Below are 19604 nucleotides of genomic sequence, written 5' to 3'. Positions count from 1 at the left end.
CAATAAGGAAGTTGGTAATAGTTCCTGCAAAATCCCCGTACTCTGCATTGTTGTTTTAAATAAAATCTAGCACACACACACACACAGACAGACAGACACACACAGTCACACACATATGCATTTGTGCATGTGAAATTAAATCCACATATTGACTCTGGTACCAGCTGATTTCAAGCTAATTTGAATAAAAGACTTGCACAATCTGAAAAAAGAAAAAGCAAAGTTCCCAAAGCAAGCATTGACGTCACTAAACATTATTTACTATTCTAAATAATTATCAAATTGACCAAATAAACATAACATATAACTAATTCAATTAGTTATAGCAGGTACCAGAACCTAAATGAAGATTTATCCAATTTAAAAATCAATGTTCCCACGCAGAAAAATGGAAAAGTACATTTAAATCTTGGCATGGGTTAGTTGCAAAGCTCACAAAGTAAGTGGTTATCTTAGATCTTGGCATTTAAGTGAAATTTAGCTGCTATTGAATAATAATACTGCAGTAAAATAATGAAATTCTGATATCAGTGAGTTTAATGTATGTACATTTTATATCAGGAAGACCTTAATTATACGAACAGTTAAGCATTTTAATATATTATGTCTGTTTGAATTTAGTTACTCTTATCACATGACATGTGTAAAACAAAGTACACTTATTTGTTCTGTGGCTTATTGCAAACCATCTCTGCAACCAAATTTTCCCTGCAGTTAAGTCTTTAGTGACACACGCTTGTGGTTTCTAGGATTTAAGTCTGCTGCATTTATCCTTTTGGCACAGCATATGCATCTTTTTAGCACAGCTGTGATTAAAGTCATGTTCGTTTTTAAGAACAGCTCTAATAAGAAACATTCTTCAAATAACTAGTATGATTAGATTAGTCATGTTCATGTACTCATGTACAAAAAACTGCACCAAGCATTAAGCCCTGCAGCAGACTATTGTAACCACCACAGTGTTAGTGAGTGTTTGACTCAAGCTTTTTTTATAAATGTCTTCAGAAAAGGACAAGAAATAGACTGTCATACCTTTGAAATACATCTAAAGTAACATGACATATTTTATGAGTTTGGTTGCACATAGTATGTTACACAATATATTTTTCCTACCTCCCTCTCACTTTTCTCTTTCTGACAGTGATATAAGTGCAGGGTGACAAACTCTTGATTGCCATATTGCTGGCTTTTTCTTGTACTATTTCCACATGGTCTACACAGATCCAGAAATGTCTATATATTTTTTTGTCTCGATCGAAAGAATACCTAGTGTTAAATCACGTATGGATATAACATGCAGTTCCATGTGTTTGCAATATGCCTGGAGAAAAGTGCCAGCAACCTGCAAACGAATGTCATTTTAATAGCCTGATGCATGGGAAATGTTTGAAAGCAGTCCTTCCTTTCCTATGATTGTTTGGCATGACATCCAACCTCCAGATTTTTTCCCCAGAACTTTAGAAAACATACGTTTTGTGTCAAATTTCATATCATGGCACGGCTTTCCGTATGGCTCTGAGCTGTTTCGCACCAGGACGGCTGTTACGTTGTGTGTTTACGTGAGACCCTGGTGAAAACAGTTTTTAAGGAGGCACATGCTTGATTACAGTAGAGACACTTTTTTTTTTACAAACAATTTCTCTAATTTTTACTCCAGGCTTGACACTTCTAGGTATGTGTCTGTGGAATGTGTGAGTGTATCTGTGTGTGGTACTGAGTGATTTTTTTCAGGCTTTTAGATAAAGTAAGCACATTTAATCTTTGTGCAGAGTTTAAATTATTGTTTTATAAAATCTGATTTTTTTTATTTTTACTGTAATTTAACCCTTGTTTCTTAATTTATTACAGTGAATAATTTTTTACTTTACTTATTAAGCGTATCCTATTTACTCTCTTACTTACAGAAACACAATTATTTGGTTAAATTCATCATCATTATTATTATTTATTTATTTATTTATTTTTACTGAGTTTAAGTACAAGTCATCCAGTGTACACCAGTCCACTCATCTTTGGCAAATATCTCAAGCTCATTCATCTTCAAGTGATCTGCCAGTTTGGATCACAGCCTTTAGTCTATGCTACTGATGTTCTGTAGAATTTGACTTAGAACCTTCTGTTGACACTCCATTATCAATTTTCAAGTGTGTTGTGCTGTTTGTTCTGTTAGAAGACAGCAGCAGCCAGGTCCCAGTTTAGCTTCTTTTTCATTCTTACATTTTTAGCATATGTGTTTATACTTGGTTTTGGTACTGAGGGTTTTTCTTATTTGTAACCATAATTTGATCTGATAGTTTGGCAAGCTAATTTAGTTTTGACATGGATTCATTCAAATTTAATTGATTGATTTGTGCTTTTTGTACATAACCCAAATGTCTTGAGTTTACAGTGATAAAGGATCAGATGACCGAAGGAGATTTATTTTGTTAAGATAACATTCAACCTTATTAAGAAGTATTTCTTATGTAATGATTAGTCTAGTATTGGTATTAGTCTAATTCCACAAGGTATCAACATCGCAATGTGACTGTAGATTAATGGACAGTTTAAGTGTTTTAAATTAATTTTCCCAAATATAAAGAAATGTTCACTTAGGCATGGGGCCTATTTTAACTTGCATGTCAGAGTTTTCTATTTATCACGCAACCTTTTGCTTGCAAAAGAGATCGGAGTGTTTTTCCACTGGCCACTTGCGGATTGTCTTTAATTCTTTTCTTTTTTTCATACTCGGAGCATATGGCTGGTTGAATTGTGTTGGCCCTTGTCAGAGGCCATCTATCACTCAATGGTGTCCTGCTGAGTTGGAGATTCACAGTGCAGGGCTTAGCCCTCAAAATGAGAAAACAAGAGCAAGAGAGAACAAAGTGGGATTACGTGTGAGCTGTGAGGTGAGAGAGGGAAGGGGAAGTTGTTTGGAAGAGAAAAAGAATGAAATACCAGCACCAGACATGGAAAAAGATAGACAAGAACAGTATAAAAAGGAAAATCCTGGAAGTTCAATTGTATTAATAATCAAGTGTTTTAAAGCATGTTCCAGAGTTGATCACAATCAACACCTATGGTGTAAAACTGAGCCTTCAGGGTGGAGTGAACCTGCAATGCTCAGAGTCCAGTAGCTTCATTCTTGACATTGAAAAAGCCTCAGAACACAAATAATAATGTCAGAGCTCTGTGGAGAAAAAGAACACCAGTGAGAAGGGTGAATCGGAAAATAGAACGTGTACTTGGAAATTCTGTTTACCTATGAGACTTCCTGATTCAGAACAGAGCTATGCATGTTTTATATTACAGCATCAAAATGTGCATATTCCCATATGCACTGTACATTTCTATCACTGTAGTATATGCCACTCTTTAAAATGAATTGGTTAAGTTTTTTGTTGGGTTTTTTTTTTCACAAAGAGAAAGACACAATAATTGAGAAAACATGTCCTTACTCGTCAAATAGTTTTAGGGCAAAAAACTCTTAGTGCCTTTGCTCTGGAGGCGTTGCTGCTGGCTGTGCCTGTCCTCTGACCCTCTGACCTTCACATGAAACGACAACATGTCTCTGCCTCAGAGGGACATGTGAAGATGTGACTATATCCTATATCCTATTTAAAGAGGAGATCTCTATGTGTTCGATCAAACCACTCTGTTGAATGTTAGTCTGGAAAGAGCACGAGAATATGAGTGGACACCACATGTGATTGACATTGGGTCTGTCCTATAGGATACTGCCAGCATTACTGTTCTCTAAATGTGACAGTGCCATTACCATAGTATGTTGTGGCTTAATAATTACTATAAATTTGACAAAATGATCTGTTTGTTAACTATCCTTGGCTATTTATATTTTTTACTACTAAATTTTATTTACCTTAACGTTATTAATACTACTTAACCAAATTTTATTTACCTTAACGTTATTAATTTCCATTAAACCAACACTTTAAAATCTACATGTTGTACATAGCCATAACAGGACATTTTTATATGTGCAGAAAATGTATGCAGATTTTTTTGGCGAGGTACGGTTTTTGAAGGACATCATAAAAAATCATCTAAATCAATTCAGTTTTTGGTAAATATTGTATATGTTATCGTGTTGTATTTATTGTATTGTGTCCTTTTTAGTGAAAAAGGATGGCTTTACTTCAAACCCCACTTGTCTGACTTGTGTTTCTTTGTAAGTCATTAAAAAACATTACCAGAACTCAAAATTGTCACATGTGGAGGCCAGTTTAGGTTTTTAGCAGGACCAACAACAGTTCAAGATTTTGCAACATCTTTGAGTCAGTCACTTCCAAGAGTTTATTGACTCATTAGAAGGATAAAGGGAGCCTAATGTTAGATGTGTGACCAATTCTTTACTTTCATATTTGTTTTTGTTGCTCAAGTGCTTTTTGTTTTTTTTTGCTTTTGTTAATTGACTTAAGTACCTTGTAATGGGATACTTTGATTTTCATTTGGGAATTTTATTAGATGCCAACTGATATATGGTAACAAGATGACAGAGAAAACATGTGAGCTGTTTTACTGCCTTTCATCACTTAAGCTGTGCCATGCATTTCAAACAGCAGTCTTATGTCCTGACTTAAATGTCAACCACTTTTTGTCTTGTTAAGAAATAAAATAATACATCATAAAAAATAAAAAGTGATAGGAGAGGGACATAAATTGCTGGACCTGATTCCTGACAGGATCATGGCTGGTTGCCCTCCAAGCCCTTTACTTTTAAACTGTTTGACTCTGGTCTGTGGGACACGACACTGTGTTATTGAAGGAATTTTATGAGTCCATAAGTGTGTAATGAAATTTGCCGTGGTCAGAGAAGTGAAGCACGGAAAGGAAAAGTGGAATTGAATTTTCTGTGGTATTTTCCTGAGACCTGCATTCCCTTAGGGAGCATACAGCACTGTTTGCAGTGGCCCCGGCAAGAAGGGGCCAAGTGAAACCTTTCCCTGAGGTTTTGAACCCTTTGCTGTGAATGGCAGGAGCCAACACCTCTAACCATGAGCAGATGTCTGGCTAACTTGGGCTGGCCGAGCTCAGCTTGGCCTAGTCCCTTCCTTGGCAGAGAGGCAAACATGGGCTCTGTTGCAGCCAGCATGCTCCACTTATACACCACTCTATTGCTTGGCTTTTCATCGCTTGTTCTTTCCTTGCTGAACTCATTAATTTTCCCTTCAAAGAGCTGTACAGAGTCAAGCCAAAGAGAACATTTGTACAAGTAAAACCATTTTGTGAATTATGATGCTGCAATTCATTTTTTATTATTATTAATATTATTATTTTTAGGATAAACTATTTTTTTCTGTCCTTCCCAATCAACCAATTAGCATATTTTAGGTAAAATTCTACTTTAACTAAACTTTATATTAGGTATATTTCAAACTGATGCCTAAAAAACTGCAGTGTATTTTACAATACATATTTTACAGTTATCATATCGAATTAAGTAAAATATATCATTATGTTACCATAATTAAATAAAGTTTTCTTTCACCAAATAGGTTTAAATTGAGGATGTCCAATATTATCGGCCGATAATGAAAACCCAATAACGCAAGACCTCTGTTTTACCAAATTATGTGCCGTAAAAACAGTTTTGGGGAAAAACGGCTGTATAAAAAAATAAAAGCCATTAGATGGCAGCAATGCAGCTCTTTTTATTAATATTTAATAATCAGGAGGTTGTATGCAGAATGCTGGGGGCTATATATTGGTATCGGCTGATATTGAAATAGGAATTCAATTCAAAAAGTTAATACAGAAAAAAAAAAAAATATATATATATACTAGGACATCCCTAGTTTAAATAATAGGTTGAAATAATTTAAATCCCCTCTTTTCAGTTATTACTGAATATTTTCTGATATTTTCATATAAAATGATAATTATTTATTATCAATTATTCAATTACATAATAGGCTACTTAAATACACACCTTCAAAGGACAATGCACTTGCATTTTTTGTCTTTGTTCCTCAACCAAAGATGTTTGCTGAAATGTACAAATACACTAAAATACACTTTAAATAAAGATGTTGAAATTAAAAAGGATGTGATTTAAAAAAAAAACATTATCACTTATTCAAGGCCAAAAGAGAGACCAGAGACCAAGACGAGGTCCTTGAAAATGTAACCAGAACAAAAACAATGGTTCTGATGTCTATGTAAAAGTGCATAGTGGAAAAAAACAGATTCTTTTTTCCTCAATAGACATCTGGCAGGAATATCCACCAGAGAACAGGGACAAGTCCCAGCCATGTCATAAGAATTGTTTTAAAGACACAAATGGGACTGAGGAGTTATGAGAACAGAGACGGTCCGTCCAGTGGAGGCAGGTGCCCCCTGCTGTGTTTGTGCTGCACTAGCCAGGATTTGAGAGAATGTGATGGTTTCTTTAATCTTCTCCCTTTTCTCTGACGTCTGCAAACATATAAGATTGATGAAAATAACACAGTGCTGCTTGAATTGAAAAAAAAAATTCTTGGCCTAAATGTCAGATGTAATGCAAACTGGCAAAAGGATACGACACCATGGAATGGCAGGGTATACTGTAACTCAAGACATCATATGCGTCATCAAGCCCAGTTGATGTTAGTAACATCGTTAGCTACGTAGTATTTTTCATATTTATATGTTAGACACAAACTTCCGTTAAAGTTATTCTGTGAGCGTCGTAAGTATCTCTGAAAATTGAAATTTTCTGTCATCTTAAGGCTGTTAGATCATAGGAAAAACATACTTGGAAAGGACTAGTTTTAAAAATAATATTTAGTCATTAGCTCAATTATATTTAATTTATTTAATAATCTTTTATTATACCAAATTGCAAGGTATTATGTTTTAAACTTAATAACGAATTGTATAATTAAATTTTAATGTGTTCAATACATTACAAACATCTAGCAGCATTTTGGTTATTGTTGTGTGTTTTTTTCCATCATCTGACATTACTAATTTCCAAAAAGCTGTTGCCACGTTAAAATGTGAACCTGTTTAAACTGGCTCTATTTCCACAGCTGGAGAAAGAGCCTCTGGTTGAGTTGAGCCATAAGTAATGTGTGTGGATATAGTTTAAGAGTGGAAGATGATTACTGTGATTATGGTGATTATATTTGCGCAGTCAGAGGGGGTCTGGGATACCGTGTATTTGCTTTGCTGCCCTGTATGGGATCTGGTCTTCATAACCCTCATCCATCATACAGCCGTAGGATCAGACGTTCCCTTCTTAAGCTGGGAATGCAGAAAATGTTTTAAGTACACCCCAAGAATCATTTTGGGTTTGGGTGTATTATTTTGTTTGTCATTGATTAGCCAGTCTTTTGATTTCTCAACACAGTGGCTTTGTTGATGGTTTTTAAACATTCCTTCCGGTGATGAGTAGTCACTGATCTCATCATCATCATTTGCAGCCTAAGCAGGTGTTTTGTGGGAAGGGCTGCAGCTATTGTGTCCAAACTCTTTGATGGTTCAGGGGAAGTGAAGCCCTGGGCTAGCTCTCCCCCTGTTTAACTCTGTCTGCCCAGAGGACTCTTGTTTCTCTGGAATTATAGAGCAATCAGCGCACAATTACAGCATCAGCAGAGGTGTGTTGAGATGGCTAAGCGGATAAGAGGTGGAAGCTTTACAATCGCGCCTCCTTTGGAGGTGACAGTGTTAGTAATCTTTTGTTGTAAAAGTCAGGAGAGGGTCTCAGACCTCTTTGTTTTTTTGTAACTAGGCTCACCTTTAGGTGTTTGATAAATAGCAATTAAATTAAGTTTGTTCAGCAAAGGGATGTAAATAAATTGTTTATTTAATAGTATTAGATTAAAGATTAAAACACGCTTCATTGGATATTCTACCCTGTCTTGCCTGCAATCTAGTCGAATCTTTTGATGTCACATTAAAACACGCTTCATTGGATATTCTAAAAGACTGTGGTGTGTTAGCATTTGGAAAGAAAAATATAAAACACAAATATAGAACTAGAGTTCTTTTGTTTTAACTGGATTAAAATAACAGTGCAAACCAACTGCATTTGTTACATTAAAATAGTTTAAAACATGGTGGGTGTTTTCTTTCTTCGTGCAGAGACTACTGAATAGTACTAAGATACATTTTCTACAATAATAATCACATATGGAGTTTTGCAGCTAATGAAAAAATTGTTATCGGAGCTAGTGTTTTAGATATGATTACTAATTATTTTCCTTCTTGAGAGAATCTTTTTTTCTGCTAATTATCATGCTATAATTTTTTTTGTGTACCGTGTAAATTTAACTGAGTGTAAGCTTTTTTTATTTTTACATCAGTTCTGCACCGTTTTAGCAACATAGTAATTTAGTACAGGTTCACATTCCCATAGCGATATTTGACATATCTCATCATATATATTTATTTAATTTAAACCCTTAAAAAAACACTGAAACATTAAACTTACATGTCTAAAAAAGTAAAAAGCAAAAAAAGTAGTTTTACACTGAAATCCCTTTGCCTCAGCACTACTGTGAACAAAAAGCTGTCTGTCCTTGGCTTGCAAGCTATCATTTCACAAATTTGTTTACATTTTGTTCCTGCACTCCTGCCAACACAGCTGTCAATCGGGCTGGACAGCCTACGCACAAGCCTGTATTTTAAAAGGAACGTTTCCCGGGAGATTCAAAACTGATTTTTAACTTTCCCTAAATGTGAGATATTATTACGTGGGTGAAGTTTTAAACAACCCAGTGTGCTCCCATTTCTTATTTTATTCTTTTTTATTCATAAACCTGCTTTTGGTAACATTTGTGTAGCGTTTCAGTGAAAGTGGCATTGATGTGAGCAACTAGAAAACTTTACTTGGAAGACTGTAGCTAAATTTTACAAGGAAAGTTTTTTTTTTTTTTTACAAATTGTGTTGCTTTGGCACTGAAATTTTGTCCAGTTTCGTGAATTTGTCTTATGCCTTTTAAAATGTCAAATACAAGGTGCACATTTATAACATTTCATCTAGCTTGTTTTTGAAATGTTCAGATTGCAAGATCTCTTTCACAACAGGGTTTAAAATTTATACGAAATGATGTAAATGGAAAATCTGGTCCAAGACTTGAGACTGGACTAAGGTCATCACTCATGCCTCTCTAGTGAACAGTAGTGATGCTTGGTAGCAAATCAAAAGAAGAGACATGAGATTTCTTTTCTTATCTTGGGAGACAAAGTTTTACATACCTTTATATCTGTGTGCCAAACACAGCCGGGTCATTATAATCTATAAAAAAGGGATACAATATTGTTGAGAGTGATAGACATTGACCACTGCCAAACAGATGTTGAAACCACTCACACCCTATCCACACACGTTTCACTCAACAAGTGGTTTGAGTTACATGGCCCAAAGGCAATGAAAGGCAGTTGATGATATTTTGTACACTTCTCTGTCTTTGATTTGTGGTTACTGCAGCCTGTTGCCTGGGCAGGAGCTCATACTGACGAATGAGTGTGTGTGCGTGATGTATTTTACATGGAGAACAGCGTATGTTAACATACCACTCATCTTACTCACCAGCTCCATCAACTTTCTCTGCATCTCCTTGCACTGGGTACACAGTGAAAGGGCCACACACAAGTATAGCTGAAGTAAATTTAAATTTAGAAAATAAACTCTTGACATGCACACACTCACACACACATGGACACACAGGTCCCCATGACAGAATTGAAAACAGGTGCCCACTACGTATCTTGCATTTTTTAAAAATACAAAAGTTTGACCTGAATGTTTTTGCTTGAGTTTAGAGGCACTTGTATAAAAGAAGAGTCAGATTGTTGTGTGTGTGTGTGTGTGTGTGTGTGTGCGTGCGTGCGTGCGTGCGTGCGTGTGTGTGTGCGTGCGTGTGTGAGAGAGAGACAGAGATAGAGACAGAAACAGAGGCAGAGAGAGAGAGAGAGAGAGACAGACAGACAGACAGATAGAGAGTGTGTGTGTTAACATGGAGGCATTCAGTTCTGTGCTGCATGCTAGTGGAGCAGCACAGCACAGACCCACACTATATTGGAACCACATTTCTCCCTCTGCTCAACCCTAACACACAGTGTCAAGTTAACATCAGGATAAGTTGCAGATACATCGCTGTGAACATTAGAAACTACCACATTTAATAAGTTTCGATACAGCGACCGTAACAGTATCCTGGTTACGTCTTTGACCGATGTGGGTGAATGATCAAACTGCGTCGATAGCTGTTCTTTAACTTTTGACAATCTGCTTGAAAACATAGGGATTTGGAAACTCCAGGCTCTAGATGACCTTGCTCCAGTCATAGTGTCTTTTTCTGCAGACACAGGATCTGGTTAGTAAAGGAACTGGTCCAATGAGAAACAGAAGGCAAAGAGCTGTGAGGAAAGGCACAGGAGAGAAAAGATGGAAGCCATGATGGAGGAGCTGATGATAAATGCCCCACACTTTGTTTTTCCGGGTTATTTAAGGAGTTTATTTCCAATTATTTCGTGACTGGTCATGGCTTTCGACTGCTGTTGCATTTGAGCATGTGGTGTTTATTAAGTCTGAATGTGAAATTACTTCGCAGTCTGACAGTAGACTGACAAAATCTTAAATACTGTCAACAGCAGTTGTCCCTTACAGATGCAGAGTCTGAGACTCGCTGTTTGCAAGTATTTTCACCACTCAGTCCAATGTGGTGAAGCTTTGTGTGTGTGTGCGCGCACGTATGTCTGTGTGTGTGTGTGTTACTCTTCAAACTGATGTAATAAGAGTTGTTACAGCTGAGAGAAAATTACAAGCATCTCTGTGCTTACATGTGGGAACATGATGCAACTTTATAAACACATTTTTTCCCTTACAATGAGCATTGTTAATTCACAACGTAATAAAAGTTTCAAGACTTTTGTCTCTCATGTTGTGTTAGTTTTGAGTGTTTATTGGCAAATAGCAGTGTTGAAATCAATGTGTGCATCTTTTGATGAGAAAAATCATTGTCCACACACCGGAAAGAAATTATCCCAATGGTTTTTACCTCAATTGCCTTTGCTTGGCCTTTCTTTAAAAACATTTAGTTTCAATTCAAGTTTTGTTTTTGTGAATTAAGTTTCAAGAGGTTGATCTTGCTTATATGTTCCAGACTTTATCTATTTGCAGTAAACATCCTACTCTAAATCAAATAAGATTATTTAAAATGTTCTAAAATGTCCTATTTATCCCTTTAAAAATCTGTAAATAAAGGAGAATGTCACAAGTCATTGTTTTTACCTCTCCGAAAACTGTCTTCTTCTAATATACCGTTAAGATCTTACATACATAAAATGAATATAAAGAGTACCATTAATTTATATGTACTTTTTCTTTTTTTTTTCCAAAAAATCAATACACACTCTTTTCTCTTACCTGACATTTTATTTGTTTGTGACATTTTTTAACACAGCTGTAGTTTTATATCCGTAAATAATTTAAAATGTGACTTTACAGTTTCAACTTTCTGATGGACCCCAGAGCAGGTCTGTTTTATGGCAAGTGACAGCAACACTTTTTTTTTCTTTTTTTCTTTTGCTGTTGCAGGACTTATTGATACAATATGCATCGTGAAGAGGTTCGTGCAGCTTAAAAACCAAATCACATGTTTATGTTGTGCTGGAATCTAAAAGACATGGAAAAAAAGTACACCTGTCTTTGACGTTCAGTCTGAAAATATTTCCCTGTTATTGCAAAAACATTTCATAGGAAAACATCCCATCCATGTGCATGTTTTCTACTATAAACCAGCCAACACTGTTTGTAAGAGTCCATACAGGCGTACATAAACCTGTTTGTATTCCAGTGTGCAAGGGAATATGCAGGGCTACAGAAATGAGGCATGGCGCTGACTGATGCTGCCCGCCTCTCTGCTCCATTGAGCTGGCTTTTCTATCAGATAGACAGCTCAACAGTATCCAGACCCCACTTTTTGTTCCACATACAAACACACAGAGGAACTACAACACATCCATACGCATATACACTCACAAGCACATGTGCAGATATGTATATGGAGTTTGCTTTCTTTTTAGAGGATTTTCTAGCTTAAAATGGTCCTTTTCTTCTTTATACCCTAGTACATTTCACAATTTCTTATTGGTCTGACAAGAGTAACAGATTGAATTTCCATTTTAAATGTATTTAGAAATGTAAAATAAAAATAATTTTAATAAAGAAAAAAGTTAAATTAAAAATTAAAATTAAAATTTTTAACATACCATAGTAGTAATCATGCATTTTTCTTCCTGTTATACACACTGACATACACATGTTCGCGGTCAGTGTTGGTAATGTCATTACTTCACTCTAACTGAGTTCACAGATTTGAAGCTTCAGGGCTTGCTTGTGTCCTCAGAGCATATCTTTTATGTTTGGCCTTTGTGATCTTCAGATTTCCTGACACCAGGAGGGTTGATGGACTTAGCATTCTTTTCTACTTTGATGAAGGATGCAATGTCAGTCGGCATGCAAGAGCTTGGCTAGAAAGTCGGTCAGTAGTGCTGTTTTATTTGGCCTGTGGCTATTGTGTGTGCGAGAAGGCAATATTCTCTCTGTAACCCAACTGACGGTTTAAAAAAATTAGCGTTTATTTGATCATCCATGCTGCTTTTACAGCTGTTATCAGAGAAACAGTGTTTCTAGCAGCTCAGTGTTCTTGATGGTGCGCTGATGATGTGTGCACAGGGTTCCTCACTGTGTATTTGAGCAAGGCTGGTTGCCTTCTGCTCAGATCTCAGGTGAGGAAAAGCCTGGAATCACTCATCCTGACAGCCACATCTGGCGCTATTTTCTCTCTTTTGCTGCCCTAAACTCTGCCCTTGCAAACTTGCACCACTCAGATTTACCACAGAGGAAAGAAGTTATGATAATAGCGGTTATGATAATAGTGGTTATGATAATAACTACTATGAAACTGGTGTTATTGGCAGTTATTAATGGGATTGGGAGCAGACAGTTAACACGGCAGAAATGCACTGCTGACGAGCGCACTCTGCAATAAAACCATTGTTGCTGCTAGCACTCTTTTGTTTGCATGCTTTCCTCCCGCTGTTGCTAGAAGCTGAATTAATTCCAGGCGCAACAAGCAATCTTTTTGTTCTCCCTATTTGCTCTGTGGATTATACTAAACCACGGCTTTATTGAGAGTAAAGCGTACGGTCAACACTGTGTATGAAACCGCATTTGAACTCAAACATGACGTATAAACGATAAGCAAATGTTTTCCAACTTTGAAGTAAAGAATTGTATCTCTACCATCATTTAAATAAAAATAAACATTTTAGAAAATCTTGTACTTTTTAACAATTTGTCATGTATCCAAAAGAATAACCTTCCAATCACTGGGGTCTACTCTGCTTTCTTCTCTGTTCCTCACTGCTTGTAGTATCAGTTGGCATGATCAGCTGGTGCCAAACTCACGACAACTTAGCTGGATCCAGACAGGCACACAGTCTTCATCTGTTTCCTGTTGATCCTAGGAAGTACAGGTCAGAGTTCAGGGTAATATTTACGTTAAAGGAACGACTCCAAACAGATTAGGTTTCAAAACAAGAGCCTGAGGTGTCCAGGAGCAGCCCACAGTCACACATTAAAAGATAAACAAACACTTTTAGTTCTCTTACCATATGCCACCATCTGTTTAAGTGGCCTCAATTTTATAGGAAAATGCTCTGTAACAGATTAATTTACTAAAAGAGAAACAAGAAACTGATTTCTACAAAATGTTGATTTTTTTATGTCACATTTGTGCAAAAAGTAGTATCTGGCCATTTCTTTTTACATTACAATTCTTATAATATCTGCTAATTAAGAGTTCACATGTGAAATAATGTCACAATTTGTTTTTGCCATTATTTAGGCCTTACTGTGAGCTAACAATAATTTTCTTCATGGGAAGAAAATTAAAGCTAGGGACATAATGAGAACCAATTCATTGGCAATTTAGCCATGCTAACATCAATTGTAATTAGAGTTGTACTTGTATGCTTGTTGTCAGGGTGGGGTTTTTTTTATATAATGAAATATAAATTTGTTGTAATTAGAGTTGTACTGATGATGCTTGTTGTCAGGTTTTGTCAGGGTGGGGTTTTTTTTTATATAATGAAATATAAATTTATTCTGAGTACCTTTGCTTCCTTTCATGGTCCAGAGACCTGTAGAATTGTGATCTATCCAAGGTTTGTTCAGCACTGTGCCCCACGTCTGCTGGGATTTACTCCAGCTCTTCCTGCTCGATAACAGGATAAGTGGTTGAAGATGGTTGGAAAGATAAAATTGCAGCTGAGATAACTGTAATGGTACATAAACCACAAATTAAGTTGCAGATATGACTGCAGAATAATCGAAGGAGATTGCTACAGAACGAGGACATGATTCCCACATGCTCTTCATCTCATCTTCTTACTGTATGTTTCTGTATATCAAGCTCCAGAGAAGAATCAAAGTTACAACTGCTTTGTGGGTTTCTCCCAGCCAGGTCTTTAGACAAACTGTACAACTTTGCCGATTGTGCCGGACTACATCTGATCTTTGGGCTCAATGCGCTGCACAGGAACCCTGACAACTCCTGGAACACCTCCTCTACCCTCAGCCTTTTAAAGTACAGTGCTGGCAAAAAGTACAATATCTCCTGGGAGCTGGGAAACGGTCAGTATATCATCACTTCACACTTACCTTAAAATAAAATGTCAATTTCTGCAGTAAGAAAAGCCATATGTGTTATCCTAAGATTGATGCACAGCTTAAGGTACTTCCATTTCACTTGACAGAACTTCACTGTTCTTCTGGTAATAACCAAGGTTCTAACATTTCAGAGAGTTACATTTTACATATAAGTGACTCCATAACCTAAATCAAGAGTTCAGCGCTACAAGATACCTTGAACTTGGAAAAATAAAAAAAATATATCAGACTTGAGCATATAGCTTATTGGAATTTTTTTTTTTTTTTGCATTAGAATAGTGTCATTGGAAAAAAATGCCCCTGTTTGATCATCTAACAATTACTGGTGACAGAATCCTCAAAAAAGAAACTGTGTCCAGCAGATTGAGAGTTAAAGCAAGGCTTGATTCAGGGATGAAAGGAACTGCTAGTCCTCATGTCATCCTAAACATCTGCGTTCCTTAGGAAAGGCCGTGCACACACAACCCCGTGTTCGCCTGCTGCACATCAGTTCATATTTTCATCTCATTTCATCTACAATAAAGCTCAAAAAGAAATTTTTATTTCATCTGAAGCCTAGGAGTACCATGCAGAATCGATTGATTGGACCATAGGAAAGTTTTGGTGAGGTCCTTCATTTCAGAGAAAAAAGTAATTTCATCTAAATTATCAAGACAATGTTGACATACAGCAAATTTGGGGTTAAATGAAAAAGGTTATCTTTTAAGTTCTGCCAATACGGTTCTGTTTGTGTTTTTTCAGAAAACCTTTATGCTTTTGTAGCTTGAAGAATGTAGATTTTGAAGTGCAATGATTTAGTGTCTATTTAATTTAAATTTAAGTCTGTTATTGCACATTTACTGTATATTTTAATTAAGTCATAATAAATAAAAGGTTTGATACATTTATACAAAACCTCATGTTTACATTCATATATAAGCTCTGTAATAAACTAAAAACCATGTATATTAACCGTTAATTACAAACCTACAAAACCCACACTTTTTGTATCAAATGATACATTTAAAACATTTCTTTAAAAAGAAAAAAAAGAACAATACCATGTTTATTACTGGCTAACATCCCCTTTTGCTTTAATTTACTATTTATGAATGTAGAGTGGTAATTGTTTGTTTTTTTTACTCCAGTTTTCCACAATGAAAATTACTATGGCAATTTTTTCTTGTTAGAATAACATTCTAACAAATAATATTCTTATAAACTCCAGATTTTAGTTTATTGTTGTTTTTTTGTTTTGTTTTATTATTACAATGAGCATTGTACATAGCTGCTACTCTGATGCTGCCGGGCCACCATGTGTGCTTGGATCGTTCTACTGACATTGAGCCATATGTCCGTATTTCTGCGAATTGCCCAATTATCCCCTTTTCTACTGGCTGTTAATCAAAAGAAAAGCAAGATCAGACTACAACAATAACAACAATTTTCTCTGTCACCTCCCCTTTGTTGCTTTTACAAACCTCTTCTCTTCTTCTTTCTTTTCCTAGAGCCTAACGCCTACCGCAGCATGGTGGGCCGTGCTGTCAACAGCACCCAGCTGGCTCAGGACTACGCCAAGCTGAGGACTCTTCTGCAGTCTGTACGCTATTACCACCGAGCTCAACTCTACGGCCCCAACGTAGGACGTCCTCGGAAAAACGCTATACTGCTATTGGATGCGTGAGTCAGCAAATAAAACATTGACTGGGCGCCATTCCACTCCTTGTTAGGCTATCCTGCTGGGAACAAAGGGGGAAGGTAGTGGAAAGTATGCTGCAGCAGTTTAGGTCTTTTACTGAAGTTTACTGTTTTCAAAACACACACACACACACACATACACGCACGCCCACTCACACACAGACACACAGAGCAATATCCATTGTTTATGGATTTCCACTTTGCAGGCTACAGGGTCTCAGCTACATTTAGATCATGTCAGCTTAAATAAAGTGTCGTCTGACTGATAATGTGGCTGAACAACGTCCCACCTGCTCGTTTTACACAGAAGCTCCATCAGCTTCACTTTGACTAGCATCTCTCCTTCTCTCTCTCTCTCTCTCTCTTTCTCTCCCAGCCTCTTTGCCTCTTACTTTCTCACTCTCTGTCTCTTTTTGTCCCTCTGTCTTATGTGTGTTGCAGCTTGTGCCCATCTGAGTGTTGTAACATCACACTTTGTAGTTTAACTGCAAAAGTTCACATGCCGTTTTTAGCTTTGCTATCTTCTAGCTATCTCAAACTTTTAGTAACTTCACTGATGAAGTTTGTCTACAGTCAGTCAAACGTAGTGCTGCTAAGTTGAAAGAGCCTGTCTAGGTCATGTTTACAAAGCAGCTGAGATGTAAGTCTCCTGTTCACACGTTATTTTCTAAAATGAAACAAGAGGAATTCAATATGTGATTTTGGTAGCTTTTTTGGCAGTCATTCTGAATATCTTTTGTGAAAATTGCTAGCACATGCCTCGGCTCAATCCACCGACTTAGTACAACTGTAAAACAATACCACGCAAAGCGAATAAACAGCAATACTGTAATGGATAGGACACTTCCTATTGTCAGCAACTAAAAATTCCAGAAATCCAGAAATCACAACAGGGTCAAATGCGTGTCACTCTCAGAGTTGCAGATGTACAGATTAAAAAGTACAGTACAGTGAATTGCACAGGTTTAAAAATAAAACTATTTTCCCAAAGGAGGCACCAGGACGACAGCTTTTGTTGGCCAGTGGTCAAACTGGACTGTGATACTGATTAGCAGGGTAACATTTTCCACCTTAAATGTGTATTGGTTCACTATTAGTCCATACACCTAAATTGTTCTAAAGAAAGTATTTTTAGAATCACTTTCTGACATATCAGTGTGTACGTCTGATATCTTGACTTGGCTCCAGCTCCACCTAAATAGAAAAAGAAATGCCATATAGTGGGTAGAGTACATACAATATTAATTAAAGTGAAACATTAAAAAAAAAAACTTTTTCACAAATTTTACTCCACAGTTTCTCTGATTGTTTATAGTAAACTTAATGTTTTTTTTTAAAGAATACAAAAATACCAGCAAGGAACTGTTACATGTTTAGTTGTTTTGACAAGTTTTGATTTAGTCCTGGGCAGAAGAAAGTTAGCATTAAACATCTGCTTTTTCTTCTGGCTGGAAGGGAGCTGTAATTACAGCACTTTAGTCAGAGTGACATGGTGGTGGAATATATTACAGTAAGTGGCGTGTTTAAATTAAAAAGGATAAGAAACCCTTTTAACAAAACCAGAGTAAACACATTTCTCGAAATTACATTTGTCCACATGTGACCGTCAAAACCTCAGGTCTAGATAATTATGCGATGCAGTAACATCTCAATTTCTCTGTGATTCTCAGGCTGTCAGTCACAGCTTTTTCTGTGTTCTCGCTCGTTTTGACAGGTAGGATGTTGGAAAAAAGAAAAAGACATTGAGCTCAGTGAGAACAGGGCAGGAGTATCTACAATATCTACAAGTCTTGGGTGTCACACTCAACACCGGGGTGATTCCTGCGTGTTTGACACTGTTACGAGGGGTTGGCTCTTGTGTTTGACAGTCCAACTACTCTGCTGCTTTCAGCAAATAAGATATATTAGACACTGAGCTGCTCAACAGTTCAAATATCGAAGCAGCATAGACTAAACAAGCCAGGGCAGTGAAAGTTGTTTCTGTCACATGGTGTTTAGAGACATACTTGTGATGTCTGTCAAGCTGTTACTCCCCAATATGTAGTGATTTGGGTCAGGTAGTACTGGGAAAATGAAATGCAAAAGTTTCAAGGATGGAATTGTCTTTGAAAATAGTGGAATAAAAAGATCACTGTATTGTTTAGCGTCCACAAGCAATGTTTAAATTTAACTAAGCTCACACCAAATAGTCGGCTCCAACAGTCGGCTCCAATCAGCTCCAGAAAACATTCACCTTCGGGCTTTCAAATGACCACCTCCCCCTCCCCTTGTTTTAGGTTTTATAGGTTTCAGACTTTTCATATTGTCTCAAATCTTTTGTGAGGAAGGGAAATTAAGGTGAACATGTGTTCAACTAATAACAATTTTAATTTGTTTTACAAATATTTCTTGCCTCTGCTGCATTTCCCACAAAAATGTCTTAATACTGCATAATATAGTACAAGGGAAAATGTGGCTCATTATGCCTTTTTCCAATCTTAAACAATTCACGTTTGTGTGTTTTATCCCCCAAATGTTTTTGCCAACCCCAGTAGGTGGACTGAGAATACAAGCTCTTAGCATTATAACATTTAGAGGAAAATGTCATTGTACTGATGTTTCTTCTCTTTGTCTCACTTTCAGGTTCACAAAGAATGCAGGCTCTGTTGTTGATGCAGTTACGTGGCAACAGTAGGTATTTTACCCCTTTATTTTTCCTATTTTGTGCTAAAAGAAAACCTTAAACACAACCCTTTGTCTTCTGCAGCAGCAGACCAGTCATTTAACTAATCATAAATCTAACAGCACGGGACATGTTGTGTTTTTCCACCATTATCTCCACACTGTTTGTACGCAGTAGCCACTAATAACCACTATTAGCACCGTTACCTAAAGAGGCTGATGCATAATGACGAGAACTGTGTTTATCCTGCAAATTGAACAACAGGAAAAGGAGCCTGAGAGAGTTAAATTAGTAACACCTGCCATTTGTCTATTGTACGCAGCAGAGGAATGCATACAGACCTATCAGTGGTTTGATCACCCCCTCCACCCCCGTCTCCCCTACATCCTCCCTATTTTTATCTGTTCTCCTTGACACACATAAAACAAAACTTCTTTTTTTTAAGACACACCTCAGCTAAGCCTCATGTGACCAAGTGAGTGGTCATTAAGGTGAAGGTCAGGTCTAATTAGGAGAAATTAGAAGAAGACGGAAGAGGGAAGGACCGTCAGCAAGGCTTGCGAAAACACCACCCACACTGTTAAAATCAAACCATATGCTCTG

The 19604-nt window shown here is 36.8% G+C and overlaps 1 protein-coding gene across 1 annotated transcript in view; it reads left to right on the top strand.

Annotated features, from left to right (window-relative positions):
* Positions 1–19604, top strand: part of hpse2 (heparanase 2) — a 44048-nt gene that overhangs the window by 9065 nt on the left and 15379 nt on the right. The window contains exons 4-6 of the mRNA XM_008321873.3: positions 14453–14626; positions 16150–16321; positions 18962–19009. Of these exons, the coding sequence (XP_008320095.1) occupies positions 14453–14626; positions 16150–16321; positions 18962–19009 (394 nt within the window). The remainder of the gene's footprint in view (positions 1–14452; positions 14627–16149; positions 16322–18961; positions 19010–19604) is intronic.

Source organism: Cynoglossus semilaevis, chromosome 12 (assembly GCF_000523025.1).
Source record: "Cynoglossus semilaevis isolate Cse_v1.0 chromosome 12, Cse_v1.0, whole genome shotgun sequence".
Lineage (NCBI taxonomy): Eukaryota > Metazoa > Chordata > Actinopteri > Pleuronectiformes > Cynoglossidae > Cynoglossus > Cynoglossus semilaevis.
The sequence above is the reverse complement of the archived record's forward strand: the minus strand, read 5'-3'. Positions and strand labels throughout refer to the sequence as shown.